Source organism: Piliocolobus tephrosceles, chromosome 6 (assembly GCF_002776525.5).
Source record: "Piliocolobus tephrosceles isolate RC106 chromosome 6, ASM277652v3, whole genome shotgun sequence".
In the NCBI taxonomy this organism is placed as follows: domain Eukaryota; kingdom Metazoa; phylum Chordata; class Mammalia; order Primates; family Cercopithecidae; genus Piliocolobus; species Piliocolobus tephrosceles.
In genome coordinates, this window is record NC_045439.1 from 30,762,062 (window position 1) to 30,779,510 (window position 17,449).

General features: G+C 37.6%; 1 protein-coding gene across 11 annotated transcripts in view; it reads right to left on the bottom strand.

The window, feature by feature from the left end:
- The window catches only part of TTLL5 (tubulin tyrosine ligase like 5), a 301,096-nt gene that overhangs the window by 193,856 nt on the left and 89,791 nt on the right, over positions 1–17,449 (bottom strand). For 6 of the 11 annotated variants that reach the window (XM_023184475.2, XM_023184441.2, XM_026455695.1 and 3 more), the window contains 3 exons: positions 13,738–13,776; positions 6,855–7,012; positions 5,255–5,561 (listed from right to left, as the gene is read on the bottom strand). In XM_023184475.2, coding sequence (XP_023040243.2) covers positions 5,255–5,561; positions 6,855–7,012; positions 13,738–13,776 — 504 coding nt within the window. The remainder of the gene's footprint in view (positions 1–5,254; positions 5,562–6,854; positions 7,013–13,737; positions 13,777–17,449) is intronic. The other 5 variants (XM_023184491.2, XM_023184480.2, XM_023184466.2 and 2 more) reach the window with 1 other exon arrangement.

Consider the following 17,449-nt stretch of genomic DNA (forward strand, 5'->3'; position numbering starts at 1 on the left):
TAAGAAATATGAAACCCATCTTACAGCCTGTGAATAATGATTCCTTCTAAGTAGTACGTGAGGGTTTTTTTTTTAATTTCCTATTAAAAGAATCAGAGATGAAGAATCCTATTTATTTTCTCATTCTTAGCATGAGGGAAAAAAACAAGAATAGAAAATTAAATTTCCTACTCAAACCTTCTCTTTGAATTTTTTTTTTTTTTTTTTTTTTTTTTTGAGACAGGGTCTCATTCTGTCACCCAGGCTGCAATACAGTGGCAGAATCTCGGCTCATTGCAACCTCCATCCTGCTGCATTCATGTGATTCTTGTGCCTCAGCCACCCGAGGAGCTGGAATTACAGGTGCACACCACCACACCCAGCTCATTTTTGTATTTTTAGTAGAGATGGGGTTTCACCATGTTGGCCAAACTGGTCTCGAACTCCTGGCCTCAAGTGATCTACCTGCCTTGGCCTCCCAAAGTGCTGGGATTACATACAGGCCTGAGTCACTGTGCCTGACCCTCTCTGAACTTTTTAACAACTTTCTTGGGGGAACAGACAGGAGAAGTACTGAATCTTCACAAAAACCACTGTATTAATGAGAATTTTTTTTTTACATGTGGAGGTCCTTAAGAACATATCAGTTAGTGCAAAAGTGTGGATTTTGCAATGGCAATTAATATTTCTAGTATATAAAAGTGTCCAAAGTAGGAAATAGATAAATCCTATAAAGGAACTCTTAAGGCCAAATTTAAGGCCACACTGTTCCCAACTACAAGATGGAATGGCTGGAGTCCAGAACAAATGAGGGAGGTCCAACAGAGTTTGGCATAGATAAACTGATGGGCCAGGCAGGACAAGCCCAGATATTCAGTGGGCAAAAGAAACCTTCAAGTCTTGTGAAAAGCACCTCAGCAATATTATTAAAGAACCCAGCTATTTTCTGCCTGATAGCCTAGGCTGGAAACAAGGAAATCTGATCAAGCTATAGTCTGGAAGACAGAAGTACCAGAGAGACACTGATGATTTTCACCTCAGCTGCTATTCATGGCAGATCTGTTTTCTTTCAGGCAAGATTTTGGTTACTTCAGCTGATTGGCCTTCTGACACTGTAGCCAAAATAATATCACCGAAGATTAGGGCCCAATACAAACTTTGTTTACAATCCTCGCCCATGCAATATCACTGAATGCTTTCTACTGACTGTTTTCACAAGGTTAGGAGGTAGGATTTGGATAGAGTAAGCTGGAAATCATAAGAGGGCTCCAGTCTAGCTTCCACGTGTGTGTTGGAGAATTGGAGGGCAAGGGAGTCAGGCTGGGGAGTAGATTTGCTTTTGAGAGCTTAATACCTAAGAGCTTCAGAATATGAACTATGAATAAGGCTAGATCTTTGTTACTAGCAGGGATGGTTTTTACGGGAGCATACTATGGTTTTGAAATAATACATTTACATTTATATTTTCTTTTAAGACAGAGTTTTGCTCTTGTCACCCAGGCTGGAGTGCAGTGGCGTGATCTTGGTTCACTGCAACCTCTGCCTCCCAGGTTCAAGCGATTCTCCCGCCTCAGCCTCCCAAGTGGCTGAGATTACAGGTGCTCACTACCATGCCCAGCTAATTTTTGTATTTTAGGAGAGATGGAGTTTCACTGTGTTGATCAGGTTGGTCTCAAACTCAGGTGATCCAACCACCTCAGCCTCCCAAAGTACTGGGATAACAGGTATGAGCCACCATGCCTGGCCATAAATGTAGATTTTCAACTGTTCCTCAAAGACAATAATTATACTCTTGTTTACCCAGAGAGCATATACCACTTTGCCCTGAACCAATCCTATAAGCTTTGTCTCCACAACAAATTATTCTCAAGTCAAAATAAATTTAAAAGATCATCAGTTTGTGTCAATAAATTCACCTACAATATAATGAGCAAGAAATAGCACGTTTCAGACACCTTCGAATGTAGTAGAGTAGCCAATTCCACTGATTGATCCCTTTATATGAAAACTTGAAGATCTTTTAAATAAGGGCATTACTGCTCGTAAGTTGAGACTTCAATCATTGTTTTGTTGTGAATCACTGTTGCAAAGCAAATGAACAAGTACTGAGGTTTCCATTTCTATAAACCTCACGAATGTTAATTCTGAGACTGTCTCTAAGGTACTGGACACATTGTTCAGCTGGTCACTTGCAACAAACCCCCCAAAAAGATGAAAGAATGAAAACCAGAATGATTTACACCAAATAAACCAATTTAAAAAAACAAAAGGTTACGCATATGCCCAGTATATAAGATATGCAATAATGAGGCAATGCTTAGAGTTCTGAACCCTGGCTGTGGACCTTCCCCAAACCCCTAAGCAGCCTCTGAGACACTTCACCGAACAATGAGCAGCTTTAGGGAACACAATCTGAAAACCACTGATTGCCACTAACATACCCTGCAATTTTAACAGTTTACTCATTCAAAGTGAGAGCCACAAGATTCGTGAAGAAATCATTTATTTCTACAACAACTAAGCAGAATGTTATTGCTGGAAAGGACCTTAGAATACAGTCCAGTGGTTATCAAATGCTCTATTTTCAATTCAGTGAAATCTTTTTTCCCTCTAGGAAGAAGTTTGAAAAAACACTTGTCTAACTCCATACCTTGGATTGACAGAAAAGGAAACTGAGGCCTACAGAAGCTCTTTGACTTGCCTATGACCACACAGCAAGTTGGTAGCACTAAAACAGACAGAGCCCAGGTCTTCTGACTGAGTTTAGTGTATTCTCCACTGACAGCACTATTCTTATTCTCCATGACACTGTTGCAAATCTTAACTCTATCCCATGGTACTCCAATCCAGACTTTCAGTATAAGAACTGGTCTCTAATTTAGAAATAAAGACTCTCATGCATAAACGCCTAAAGTTCCTCGTTCTTAAACTTCTATCAACTTCATTCATCCCATAGCACTTTCTTTCTGACTTATAGGAAGAGATATTCTCTCCTCTGGCCTCTTCCCACCTTCCTTTAGGACTCTTCTCTACCAATATATCCATTTCTGCATTTCTAATCCTCTTATCCGCAAATCCTTCCTCTTAGTCTATAAACAAGCTCCAGAACCTCTTTTCAAAAGAAAAAAAAAAAAAAAAATCCATTTCTTTTAGCTGGCTGTCTCCCTGATGCATTCTTACCTTCCTTTCACTGCCAAACCCTTAGAAAGTTACTTCACACTTGCTTTCTTATTTTCTCTGCTCACAACTGCTCTTCCACCTACTCAGCTGGCCCTAGGTCACAAATCCAGAAGTCTCTTTTCACTATTCATCTAACTTGGGCTGTTTGAGGCTCTACAGACCTGAAACGCTCATTCTACAGCTTTTACCACACTACTCCTTTCCGATGTTATGTCTATTGCTCTAACTGCTACTTCTTGATCTTTTTACTGACTTACCCATTGAACAGTGGTATTCCCCAGGGCTCAATTCTCTCTTTTTTATCCTTGCTGAACCAAATAACTTTGTGAACAATCTTACAATCTTACCCATTCTGAAGACTTTACCTATCAACTATACAATCCCGTTCAACCTTGACCAACAAAGTTGTATTTTCACCTGTCTATTGGACATCAGCCCAGAATACTTCCTTACTACATCTTAAATCAAACTCATTGTTTTTATCATGAAACCAACTCCTATGTTCCTTATATTGACCGAAGGCACTACCAAGTTTCCAAATGTGAAAAACTTAGTCTCATCAATTTTACTTTGCAAATTTTACTAAGTCCATCCCATTCTCTCCATTCCTAAAGCCATTACTCTGATCAAGGCCTTCATCTTTCTGGCTCTGGACAATTCTAACAGTCCCTAACTCACCCCCTGCCTTTAGTTTCACTATCCCACAATGCAAGCACGATCGATTTACTTTCTAAAACAAGATCTCATCATATCATTTACCTGCTTAGCAGTCATCTAGAAAATAAAGCTCAGGCTCCTCTTACAGCCCTTCACAATCTAATGACATCCAATTTTTTAGTCTCATTTCTTACCATGCTCTTCTCCCCATGTAATTCTTCTAGTCTGTATTTTGTAAACACACCAAGCTCATTATGACCTCTGGGCCTTTGTACTTGCTATTCTGTTGGGAATGTTCTGCCTCCTAATATTCACAGGACTGACTCCTCATCATTCAGGACTTACCTCAAAGGTTACCTCTTCATGCCAGATCACTGCAATTAAGTAACTCTGCCCAATTACATTCTAACATTATACCATCTTATTGTCCTGACAGCATTTCTCATGACCTAAATGACTTTGTTTCTTTGGTGACTGTCAGTCTTCCCTACTAGACTGTAAGCTCCAGGCCTCTCTTGGTCCCCATAGTAATGTGAAATGGCCTAGCACAATTCTTGGCATAGGGCAGGTGCTCAATAAAAACTCACTGAGGGACTTAATTAATGACTGTATTATCACACCTCTATGTCTCTTTTTTTTTTTTTTTTTTTTAAGATGGAGTTTCACTCTTGTTGCCCAGGCTGGAGGGCAATGGCACAATCTTGGCTCACTGCAAACTCCACTTCCTGGGTTCAAGCAATTCTCCTGCCTCATCCTCCCTAGTAGCTGGGACTACTGGCATGCGCCACCACGCCCGGCTAATTTTGTATTTTTAGTAGAGACGGGGGTTTCTCCGTATTGGTCAGACTGGTCTTGAACTCCTGATCTTAGGTGATCCAACCGCCTCGGCCTCACGAAGTGCTGGGATTACAGGTGTGAGACACCACGCCTGGCCACCTCTACGTGTTTATTGCCTCTACCTAGCACCCCCACACTTAACCATCACTTCCCAAAGCTCCTGAAACCCTACTCATCAGTCAAGGCCTGATTCCAATTTTCCCTCCTCCATAATGCCTTTCTAGCCCTGCCAAGCCAGACCAATCACTCTTTTTCTATGTCCTAAGACCACTTTGTTTGTAGTGGGGCCATGGCCTAAGCTCTCTGTCTCTGATACTAAACCTTGAGCTCCTTGTCTCAGTTACCTTATACTCAGTGACTGATACAAATGCCCAACCAATGAGACCCGGGTTTGTATCATAGCTCTACTTTAGACAAGTTACCTAACCTCTCTAAGGCTCAGTTTCCTTAATGATAGCAATGTCTAATCACAGTCATTATTTCATAGGACTTCTGTAAATATTAAATGAAAAATGACTGTAAAACCACTAAAATAGTACCTGGTACACAGTACAAGTTAGCTGTTATCAGTTTTACTAATATAATTATAAAAGATACTTACCTAAGATTGCCGTTATCTTGAAGAACCTGCATCAGGTTAAATTTAGGCTCCAGCTCCTGAGTCTCAAATTTGCAGCACTGTTCACCTTTTTTACTCCATTCATGAACTTTCACGGAATTTTCTTTGGGTGTATTTTCTACCAAAGTTGTCAATGAGGGTGTATCTTTGGCTTGATTTTCTCTAAGAAATCCTGCAGACTCCTCCTGGGAAGCTTCCTGTTCTTCATCTTCATTGTCTAATGCGACTTCTTCCTCCTCTTCACTCTCTGTCTCAGTTTTAACATTCATTTCAGCTGGTTGGGTAATCACTAAATGCGAAGAATCACTAATGTTGCTGAAAAAAGGATTAAATGTTCCTCTCTCCCAATACCTTCCTTTTTTCTTTTTAGTAAAAGCCCATTTCTAAACCAAACCACAAACAAGGCACAGAATTAATAGCAACCACATGTCACTCTCTCATCTCATATATTCTCTTATTTATTTTTGTTTTTATTATCATTTTTTGCGACAGGTTCTCACTCTGTTGCCCAGGCTGGAGGGCAGTGGCAGGATCTTGGCTCATTACAGCTCGACGTCCTGGGGTCAAGTAGTCCTCCCACCTCAGCCTTCCAAGTACTTGGGACTATAGGCACATGTGACCATACCCAGCTAATTTTTGTATTTTTTGTAGAGACAGGATTTTGCCAGATTGCCTAGGCTGGTCTTGAACTCCTGGGCCCAAGCGATCCGCCCACCTCCGCCTCCTAAAGTGCTGGGATTATAGGTATGAGGCACCATGCCTGGCCTAATCTTACATATTCTAAAACCTATTAATAATCTTCATTAAAGTATATATTTTTCATCATACTCTCATCATGGCTCTTTCACAACTTAAGGCAAAAAATAAAAATAAAAAAATAAAAAACCAAAAACCCTTGGCTTAGTAATTTCTACAGTGTGTTAAGAGATTTTTTAAAAAGCACCCTTCCTCGAGGTATAAAGAAGAGGGGAATATCTTTGTATCCTATGTTTATTCATTACCCGTCTCTACCACCTTGTAAGTTCTATGAGGACAGAGACCGTATTTTTTTTATTTACCAGCAAAACCTCAGTGACTAACATGCTGCCTGATACAGATGTTCAACAAAGGAGGGAAGGGAAGAAAAAAAGGAAATCAGTATATCAGTCAACTACAAATAGACCTACAACATTGTAGAAGCTGGGAGAGAAAGAAATTCCACTTTGTCTGAAATATGCCATTCAGCAATGTTAAAGAATGAACTGAACTTACCTAATTATAAAAAACCTAAACAGCAATGCTCAGGATTCCATTAAACTCAGGCTAATATTATTCCTAGAGTACCAGGTATTTGTATGATGCTGACATAAGAGCAAAGGCCAAAATGTATGTGTTTCAGATAGTCTTAAATACAAATATTATAGAGTGGAAGGTTTCAAAACGTAAGACTTTGTTGAAATTAAGTTTCAGAGAAAAAAACTATACAAAAAAGGTATATGTGATCAGGAAGATTCTGACTCATAAAATACTGAGTAAGCAGCTGGTTAACTCAGTCTGGCAGGATCCAGATAAGGGAGTTTGGTGAAAGCTCACCAGCAGGTACCTGGGTATTTTGGCCTCATTGCCCTCAATCTGCTACTCCGTCGTCTACGTTTTCGCACCTCCAGAGATAGGAGCTTCCTCTCGTAAAGTGCAGCATGCAGCTTGGCCTTTGAATTCAGGCTCTCTATCTTCAATTCTGGCGCTCCATCAGCAGTCATTCTAGGGGAAAAGCAACATGGTAGCTATGACCTTCAGAAAGTTCTCTTTCATTCCAAGGCTATGCTTGCCAGAATTCCGTAATGTTGACACACCGGACATGGTAACTCAAGTGAATTCTAAAAGTTTGACAGATAAAGAGGAACACTAGAATCTACGTTAAAACCTCACTAGTGACCCATTTGAATTTACTAAATATTCTGAAAAAGATATGTGGCTGAAGACAATGTTTAAGACCTTTAAGTATTCAGTGATACTGATTATTACTTTACTGCAGGGATTATAAAGTGCCACCCAACACCTTATGCTTAAAATACTTTATACCTTAAAAATGACAACATTTTAATTCTTGAGTGGTGGCAAATGGTGTTTGTTTCATTTCTATCCATTATAACTTACTCAGCATTTTATAAATATACTTTTGAACGTATATAAAATCTAAACAATACAGATTTAGCAGAGGTTCAGATGAAGGGAAGAAAGGCTGATGATCTGTGAATATGCGAGAAAGCACCAAGTTGACTGACACGCATAGAAGTGTCTTAGTGAAAAATTACCAAGCCCTAGGGACTCACCAAGTCTCAAGCATCCCAACATGAGGAAATGCCAAGGCACCCACCCTCCTTTAAGATCCTAATTAGCTACAGCAGAAGGTGAAGCAAGGTGGCAGGGACTTTACAGGCATTAAGTACAGGTCAGGAGTTAGAGTCAGAGGCACAGACAAGGGAAAGAAGCAGAGATAGGACAAGGCCAAATAAATCAGGTCAAGAATGAGAAATAGGATGTGGAAAGGGGGCTGGCACCAGATACATTAGGCATTAAAGTAAGACAAATCACAAATCAGGGAGTGACTGATATGAGGCCCAATCTATACAAGGACTGAGCAAAATACAGGAGAGGCAGCCATAACCAAGTCATCAAAGAGAGAGCTCTGGGTCACCAGGTCAGAAAAGCAGTATCTGTATCAGTGACTGAAATCATGTAGCCAACTCTCTACGCCCAACCTCAAAATCTAATCGGTTGGCTCTGACCTCTCTATAACTCAAAGTGTGTTCCCTTTAAGGTCAAGAAATCATCCTAACTCCTCTGGGAGTTTTCAGTCTCTGAGTGTAATAAAAAAGGCTGTGTCATTTGGTCTATTTAGGACCTTTTTGATAGGGATTTCTGGGTGGATGGAATGGATGGTAAGTCTTTTGGAGGATTTGTCTCCAGAGTAGGACACAGAGCCAAAAGCAGGAAGGTCCTGGCACTGGGAGCAGAAATGGGAAGCAAATCAACGAACTTTAAAAATAGTTCAAATGTATTTTATCAGAGTCCCAAAGAGTAAACACACACACACACACAAACACACACACATCCACACACACACAGAGAGAGAGAAATAAACTTTTAGCCACTTCAATAATAAAGAAAATAAAATAAATCTGATAGAAAAATAAAATCATTTAAACAATGTATTTAATAATGTCTGGCTAACTTGGTCAATTTTGTATTTTTTTTTAACTTGGTCAAATTTGGAAACCGTATGGACAAACATGGGCATAGTTTAACACCGACATCGTTATCTCATAAACACACAAACTCTCTCTCCAAAGACATGTCTCTTAAAAACTTAATGTGGTTGGAGACAATTTAATGTCTGAGGTCATTCTAATTAAATGAGTGGAAGTTAATTCAACACCCTAATAAATTAAAGCCCAGTGTTTACGTTCATGAAGCACTGTTCATTAAAAAAACAAGAGTTTATATTGTCTACATTATACTGTCTACATTGTCAAGAACTCCATTCTTTAGGAAAAAAGATTTCTTTTTATCAACAAAAACTCAAAAAATAAACTTTTGAAAACATGAATGCTAAAAGCTCAGAGATATGGAGAGGCTACTACAAATCTCTTTCTCTAAAGATATTTTAAAATAACAACTAGGAACTAAGAGATCCTGGATAAACAGATAAATCCTAAATAGTACAAGGGATGGAGGACAGGGAATGTTGGGTAAAGTATAAATCCGATAGGCCAGAATAATAGTTCTATGAGGGCAAGGACCATGTTTGTCTTGTATCACTGTATCTTAGATGCTTATGAGACAGTCCAGCACACAGCTGACCTGCCATAAATATTGGTTAATAAACAACTGAATTTCCTAAAAATGAGTTGATTATCTTTTAGCTACGTCTTTTTCATTTACTTTTTCCAACTATTTATTTATTTATTTTTGAGATGGAGTCTCTCTCTGTCGCCCAGGCTGGAGTGCAGTGGCGCCATCTCGACTCACTGCAACCTCTGCCTCCTGGGTTCAAGCTATTCTCCTGTCTCAGCCTCCCGGGTAGCTGGGACTACAGGCATGTGCCACCGCGCATGGCTAATTTTTTGTATTTTTAGTAGAGATGGGGTTTCACCATATTGGCCAGGATGGTCTCGATCTCCTGACCTCTTGATCTGCCTGCCTCTGCCTCCCAAAGTGCTAGGATTACAGGTGTGAGCCACCACGCCCGGCCCCCAACATTTTTTTTTGGAAATATTTAAACAAAAGTTTAAAGAATTGTGCAGTGAACAACCATATACCTACCTACCACCTAGTTTCTACAATTAACATTTTACTATATTTTGTTTTGTTACGTATATATCCAATCATACATCCCTCCATCCATACATCAATCTATCTAGTTTTTAAAGCAATTCAAAGTTAGAGACATCACTGCATTTTGCTCCTAAACATTTCAACATGCATATCATTACTATCTAGAGTTCAATAATTATTTTATAGAACTGTGTTTGGTAAGCTAAAAGTTACGTACAGTGACATATCCAAATATTAAATGTCCACTTAATGAGTTCTGACAGATGTCTAGAGCTTTATAACCTAAACTCTTAACATTACTATCACCTCAGAAGTTCTCATGCCACTTCCCACTCAATCCTTCCCTAACGTCCTAAAGGTAATCACAGTTGTGAATTTTTCATCATGTATTAGTTTTGCCTGTTCTAGAATTTCATAAAAATGAAACCATACAGTATGAACTGTTTTGTGCAAGGCTTCTTTCATTCAGCATGCTTTTGAGATTCACTCATGTGTGTATCAGTATTCATCCCATTTTACTTCTGAGCAATAGGTCACTGTCTGAATAACCCACAGTTATCTGCTCTCTTGTTGGACACCTAGGTTGTTTTCTGTTTTGGAGCATTATGAATAAATCTACTATGAACGTGTTTGTACAAGCCGTTTTTCTTCAGTGTAGATCTCAAAGTGAAATTTGTGTATTTCTAACAAACTGCCAGTCTCTTCCTAGAGTGCCTGTACCGGTTTATGCTGTCAACGACGATTTATCACAGTTGTGTTAGTTCCACATCCTTACCAACATTTAGTATTGTCAGTATAGTATCAGCCATTCTGCTAGATGTTCAGTGGTATACTGTGATCTTAATTTGTCATTCCCTAATAACTAATGTTGTTAAGCACATTTTCATGAGCATATTGGCTACTCATATGTCTTCCTTTTGAAGGGTCTGTTCAAACACTTTACCCTTTTGTAACCGGGTGGACGGTCTTTTTATTATTGAGTTGTGGGAGTTCTTGATAGTTCCTAGATATCAATCCTTTGACAGATATGTTTGATGGGTATTTCCACTCAGTTAGTGGCTTGCCAAATCATCTTCCTAACAGTATCTTATAACAAAGTTTTTAATCTTGAGAAAATATAACATTATTTGTGTTTTATTGCTTTCTGTGTCATGTCTAAAAACAGCCAAGCCCAAAGTCACAAAGATATTATGTTTTCTTCAATAGGTTTTATAGTAATAGTTTTTATATCTATGAATCATCTCTAATTTCTATGGAAGACAGCGGTTGGGGTTCATTTTTAAAAATATGATATTCAGTTGTTCCATCCCCATTTTAAAAAAATAATTTCCTTTCACCATTGGATTACTTTGACCATATAAATGTGGGTCTATTTCTGGGCTTTCTATTCTGTTTCAATGTGATCAGTTTGCCAATATCTTGAATACTGTACAATTACAGTATTTAGGTCAAGTACTTTAAGTCTTTTTCAAGATTACTTTGGATATTCTGAGTCCTTTGTATTTGAATATAAATTTTTAAATGTTGGTCCGTTTCTTTTAAAAAATCCACCAGAATAATGATTGAGATTGCACTGGATCTTTACATCAGTTTGAGGAAAATGGCTATTTTAACTATATTAATTCTTCTAATCGACAAATATGGCATATCTCTCCATTTATTTAGGTCTTTTTAAATTTCTTTCAGTATTATTTAATAGTTTTTACTGTATAGGTATTAAACATGTTTTGTTACATTTATTCCTAAGTATTTCATATTTTCAAATGCTGTTGTAAATATAATTTAAAATTTCATTTTCCAATTATTTACTACTAGTACATTAAGATACAATTGATTTTAGTATGCCGATCTTGTATCCTAAGACCTTGCTAAGTTCACTTCTGTGTTCTTGTAGTTACAGATGCCTTAGGATTTTCTACTAACCTGATTATGTCATCCAAAAATAGACATTTTACTTCCTCCTTTCCAATCTGTGTGCATTTCTTTTTTGCTGCCTTGCTTTACTATACTAACGTACAATGTGAATAAAAGTGGTATGAGTGGACATCTTGCCCTATTACAAATCATACAGAAAAAGCCTTCAATATTTTACTGAATATGATGATAGTAATAGGTTTTTCATGTAAGGCCTTTATCAAATTAAAGAAGTTTCCTTCTATTTCTGATTTGCTGAGTTTTTCTCAAAAATATGTGTTGAATTTCATCAGTTGCTTTTTTGGGATATCTAATGAAAAGATAAATCTATTTTTTCCCCTGTAATAAATATGGTGAATTTCAATGACTAATTTTCAAACGTTAAGCAATACTGGGGAATACTGGGGAAAATCTCAGTCATATGTATTATCCTTTTTATATTGGCAGATTAGATTTGCTAATATTAAAAAATTTTGTGTCTTTGTTCACGAAGGATATTAGCCTGTAATTTTCTCTTCTTCTATTTTAATGTCTTTGTCAGGTTTTGGCATCACAGTCACGCTGGTATCATAAGATGAACTGGGAAGTGTCCCTTCCTATATTCTTAAAAGAATCTGTATAAGATTGGTGCTATTATTCCTCAAATGCTTGATAGAATTCAATAGTGAAACCAGAGAGCCCAGAGTTTTCTCTACAGGAAAGTTTTTCATTACAAATTCAATTTTCTCAACAGATACAGGGCTTTTCAAAATTTCTACTTCAGCTGGTATCAGTTTTGGTGTTCGCCTCCACATTCCCCCCCACCACAAAGAATTGTCATTTCATCTAAGTTGTCAAAGTAATGGAATAAAGTTGCTAATAATATTGCCTTAATAACCTTTTTCCCCACCTTAGTATCCACTTTATGTCTGTTGAATCTATAGTGAAATCCTCTCTTTTCTATCTGATGATATTGGTAATTACTGTCTTTTCTCTTTATTATAGATCAGTCTACCTAACGGTTTATCAATTATGCTACCTTATCAATGAACACACTTTGGATTTTGTTAATATTCTTTATTGTTTGTTTTATATTTGATTTCTGCCTTTCCTTTCTTCTACTTACTTCTACTACTTTCTTCTACTTACTCTGCTTTTTTCAGTTTCTTAAACATTAGAACACTAATCTCAGTCCTCAGTTTTCTAAGGTAAGCATTTAAACTTATAATTTCCCCCAAAGTACTACTTTAGCTGTAGTGTACATAACTTGACATATTTTTACTATCATTCAGTTCAAAGTATTTTCTAACTTTCCTCATCATTTCTTCTTTGACCCACGGATTATTTAGAAATGTTGTTTAATCCCCAAGTATGTGAAGATTTTCTATTGTTATTGATATTCAATTCTATTGTGGCCAAAGAACATACTCTGTATCATTTTAATCCTTTTAAATATATTAGGGCTTGTTTCACGCTCCAGCATATGATCTATCATATGCCAGCTTGCATTTGCTTACACCTTTACAGAGCCCAAAATCCCTATTGATGGCAATATAAAATGAGTGCCAAAAAATGAAGAACAGAACTCAGTGATCTTCATATATTCTTAATGTTTAGGATTTTTTTCTTTTTTCTCAATTTTCAAATTAACAGCAGTATGTTATACGAAGCGTATTTCTCGACTCAAAACTAGAGAAAACTTATACACCAAGGGTGACTTTCTATTTGGAAACAAGCTACAAACTTGATTTATTTGAGTTTTCCCTTAACTAAATGAGAATCATAATATATTCCTTCTTTAAAGAAAAATTAGATTTATGCTTTAAAGGGCTCTCTGCCTAAATGAAAGTCCACCGGTGTTTTGTATACTTTCAGTTCTGTGGCAAACTAGAAACAGGTTCTCTTCTGTACCATGAGGCACAGAGCTGTGTGCCTCAGGCATGTCAAGGCCAAAACACAAACTCTTACTTGAATCTAACATGACAGTAGTTTCAAAATCTCATTAATTCTCTTACACAGCTAAACGAGAATACCATCTTCAGTTAGAATAGTATACCTGTAGCTATAGTGAAGTAAATCTCAAACTTTGTTTGTAAAAAGTGGCCACAAAACACTTTTTCAATAGAAAAAAATTGTATGTTACTATTTGGGCTGAACCAAACTAAAAATGGTTATATAAGGTATTATGCTTAGTCTGTGCACGGTCACATATTATGCACATGGAAAGAATTTCTCAACTTTTAAAAGGCAATTACCGTGTTCTTCCTGTCAATAAGCTTCTTCTTGGGTTTCCCCTACAGAAGCAGAAAGGACAACTGGGTTAGAGAATGCTATTCAGATAGTCTCTCTTGAGTTCACACACACATGCACTCCAGAAATTTTTAATACAGAAATTCAACATGAAATTAGGCCAAGGAGGGCATCTTTGCAGAAAAGCAGACAGATACATTGAGAACATTCTCATAAAAGAGTAGAGTGGTGTGAGCTGGAGGGACATCAATAAAAAACAAAAGAGAGAGGAAAAACAAATTTTAGAGAAAAATTATAATAATTATTTGTATTTGTTTATCTATTTACAAAGCAAACTGCTTATTCATCACAACAACCCTGTGAAGAAGGTTGTTAATTAGCTCCATTTATAGAAAGGAGCAGGATAAGATACTTTTTTGACCTGTCATGGCCAGAGCTTAAAGGGCTGACATCTGAGCCCCTGGCTTAGGTCTCAAACTGCAGTGCTCTTTCTACTTTCATTGAACTGTTTTAGGAAAAGAAACCAAGTTCAATTCTCACAGGGTTCAAAAGAGATGCTCATCAGAAATATATTTTCCACAATTAAAAAAAAAGTTCTGTATTAAAAGGCTGGGCGCATTGGCTCACGCCTGTAATCCTAGCACTTTGGGAGGCCAAAGCAGGGGGACTGCTTGAGCTCAGGAGTTTGAGACCAGCCTGGGCAACACGGTGAAACCCCATCTCTACTAAAATACAAAAAATTAGCCAGACGTAGTGGTGTGCACCTGTAATCTCAGCTACTTGGGAGGCTGAGGCAGGAGAATTACTTGAACCTGGGAGGCAGAGGTTGCAGTGAGCCAAGATCGTGCCACTGCACTCCACCCTGGGCAACAGAGCGAGACTCCATCTCAAAAAAAGAAAACAACAACAACAACAACAACAACAAACCTCTACTGAAAAAAGATACTCTCCATTGTCTCTAAACTAGGGCTGGGCTCTAACCACACAAATTGAGTGCTATTCATGTTAAAATAGGGTTTTGTTTTTCTTTTAAAACACTCTGATTCAATTTCCTTTCATTTAACACTCTTAACAAATTTCCGGGTGGACAGTGGCTCACGCTATAATTCTAGCACTTTGGGAGGCCGAGGCGAGTGGATTACTTGAGGCCAGGAGTTCCAGACCAGCTTGGCCAACATGGCAAAACTCCGTCTCTATTAAAAAATACAAAAATTAGCCGCATGTGGTGTCATGAGCCCATAAGCCCAGCTGCTTGGGAGGCTGAGGCAGGAGAATCGCTTGAACCCGGAAGGAGGAGGTTGCAGTGAGCCAAGATTGCACCACTGCACTCCAGCCTGGGCAACAGAGTGAGACATTGTCTCAAAAAAAAAAAAAAAAAAAAGTTCCCAGTTTTACCTGTACTCATTTATGTACATGTGTTTTTAATTCAGTACACTTTTATTGCCTATGTAGGTTCATCTACCCACCACAGAAAAGATACTCAGTGATTACATTACCACAAAGATCCCCTATGTTGCCCTTTTATAACTACCCATACCTCTTAAACCCTGCCCCATTAATCTGGTCCCCATTCTAAAATTGTGTCATTTCAAAAATATTATATAGAGTCACATAACATGTTTTGATATTGGTGTTTTTGTAGAGACAAATGCAATGTAGATGATATGTAAAGAAAAATCCAGTGAAAAGTTAAGTCTTCACCAAGATGTTTTGTCTTTCCTTTCCCATGTTTTCTATCCATGTTAATGTCCTGATATTGTCAGGTAATCATCAGAAAGTCTCAAAATGATTTTAAGTTTTTCACCCAGATAATGGTTTTCTCCAGTAATTTGCAATCATGACTTTACATTATAATTACCTGGGCAGCTTTTAGTAAGTACCAATACTTCACTCTGGGTGGGGGTGGGGGGTGGGGTGGGGTGAATGGGACATAAGCCAGGGTTAAAGCTACTGCCATAGTGTAAGACAGTATATAAGACACTGTTTGCCAGGACAGGGTGGGTAGGCTGGGGAGGAGTCAAGAAGGTAAGGAAGGTAGTCAAAAGTAACCTAAAAGAAATGAGTAGAGAATTAGTTTGAAAGTGCTTCTAACAATAACAAAATTAATTAGATTTGCAAGAAAGAAAACATCCATTCAGACTGATGAGAGAACAGATTTATTGGAAGATATGAGGACTTGCTACAAACACAGTCTCATATTTTTCAAAGCATGTTTCCATGTTTCCGTGTGTGTGCCTACCACGTGGTAGGTTCTTGATACTGACAAAGATGAACACAACAAAGTACCTACTCTTAAGAGCCAACCTGGAAAGTACAAATTAGTCAACAAGCAATTATACAATCTGGGAATCTAAATTAGACTGAGTTAGAATAAAAGAAGGGCTGGGTGTACCTCTTCCTGATCTAGGATAGAGAAGGAAGGACAAAGCTAGAAGAATTTAGGGATGGATTGAAGGCCATTCCAAAAGAAGGGGAGTTTGTAAGAACAAGGATGTATAAAAGAGCAAGTAGAAATGGCCATGAGTTGGTGTGGAAAGGTGATGATTAGGCTAAAAAGGTAGGCATGGGTAGATCATGAGGGTTTTTCTTAGCTAAACAGGGAAAATTATGTTTTTCTTAATCAAAGTTTTTAGAATGCTTCATAAGCAGGAGCTGTTAACTGGGGCCTGAAGAAAGAATGCAGGGAGTATACAAACTTGGATAGAAAAAAACTTACATCCTCTAATTGAAATTTAGCATTTCCTCCATATAAATGTAGGAAATTATCCACAGTAGTGGATTAATGTGACTTCATTACCAAAAGAAATAATGCATCTATTTTCATATTACTTTAGAATTATTACAACAATTTTGAAATAATGTCAATATTTATAATTCTTTGAAATTATGGTAGGTATCAGATCTGCTGCTAGGTCTTACTATTCAATATGTTAACAAAGAGGCACATGTATTATTACATCTCAAATTGTTTAGTTTTGGCTACTCCTAGGCAGATGCTTCCTCATTTTGGCTAATGTAGTGGTCCCCACAATGCCTACTCTGCCCTCTTTCCCCTTCCTGGGAAACCCAAGTATAGAAAGATCCAGCCTCAAGCGCAGGGTCCACGTCAGTTCAGAAACAGACCTACATAACCTGTGAAACAAACTAGCTGTCTTAAGCAAACAGTTCATTACTTCTAAATATGACTGGACAAAGATCACCATACATTTGCAGATATATAAAAGTTAAAACTAGAAAAAGATGAATAAATACAACTAATCCACAAGAATTAAAATAATGCAAAAAACAGAAAGGAACTTTAAACAATCTAAAATAGAGATTTGAAAAGACATTACATCCATGAAATACTAAAACTAATCAAAAAGCAAAAATAGTTCTTGTATATTAAAAACACACTTGCCAAAATAAAAAACTAAATTAAACACCCCTATCCTGTGTGGGTAATAAATAATGATATAGATATGGTTGAAGATCAATTTAGTTCTGGAAAACAAAATCCAAGAAATCTCCAAGAATTTAAAGCTAAGAGGCAAAACCAAAAGTATAAAAACAGTAAAGAAATACGGAGGGTATAGCCAAAATTTATCTAACAGGAATTCCACAAGGAGAGTAAAGAAAGGATAAGGGAAATACTTCCCACAGCTGAAAGACTGAAAGGCTGCACTCACTGCATAACCAAAATAATGAAAAATGACGTATCAGAACACATCCTGGTAA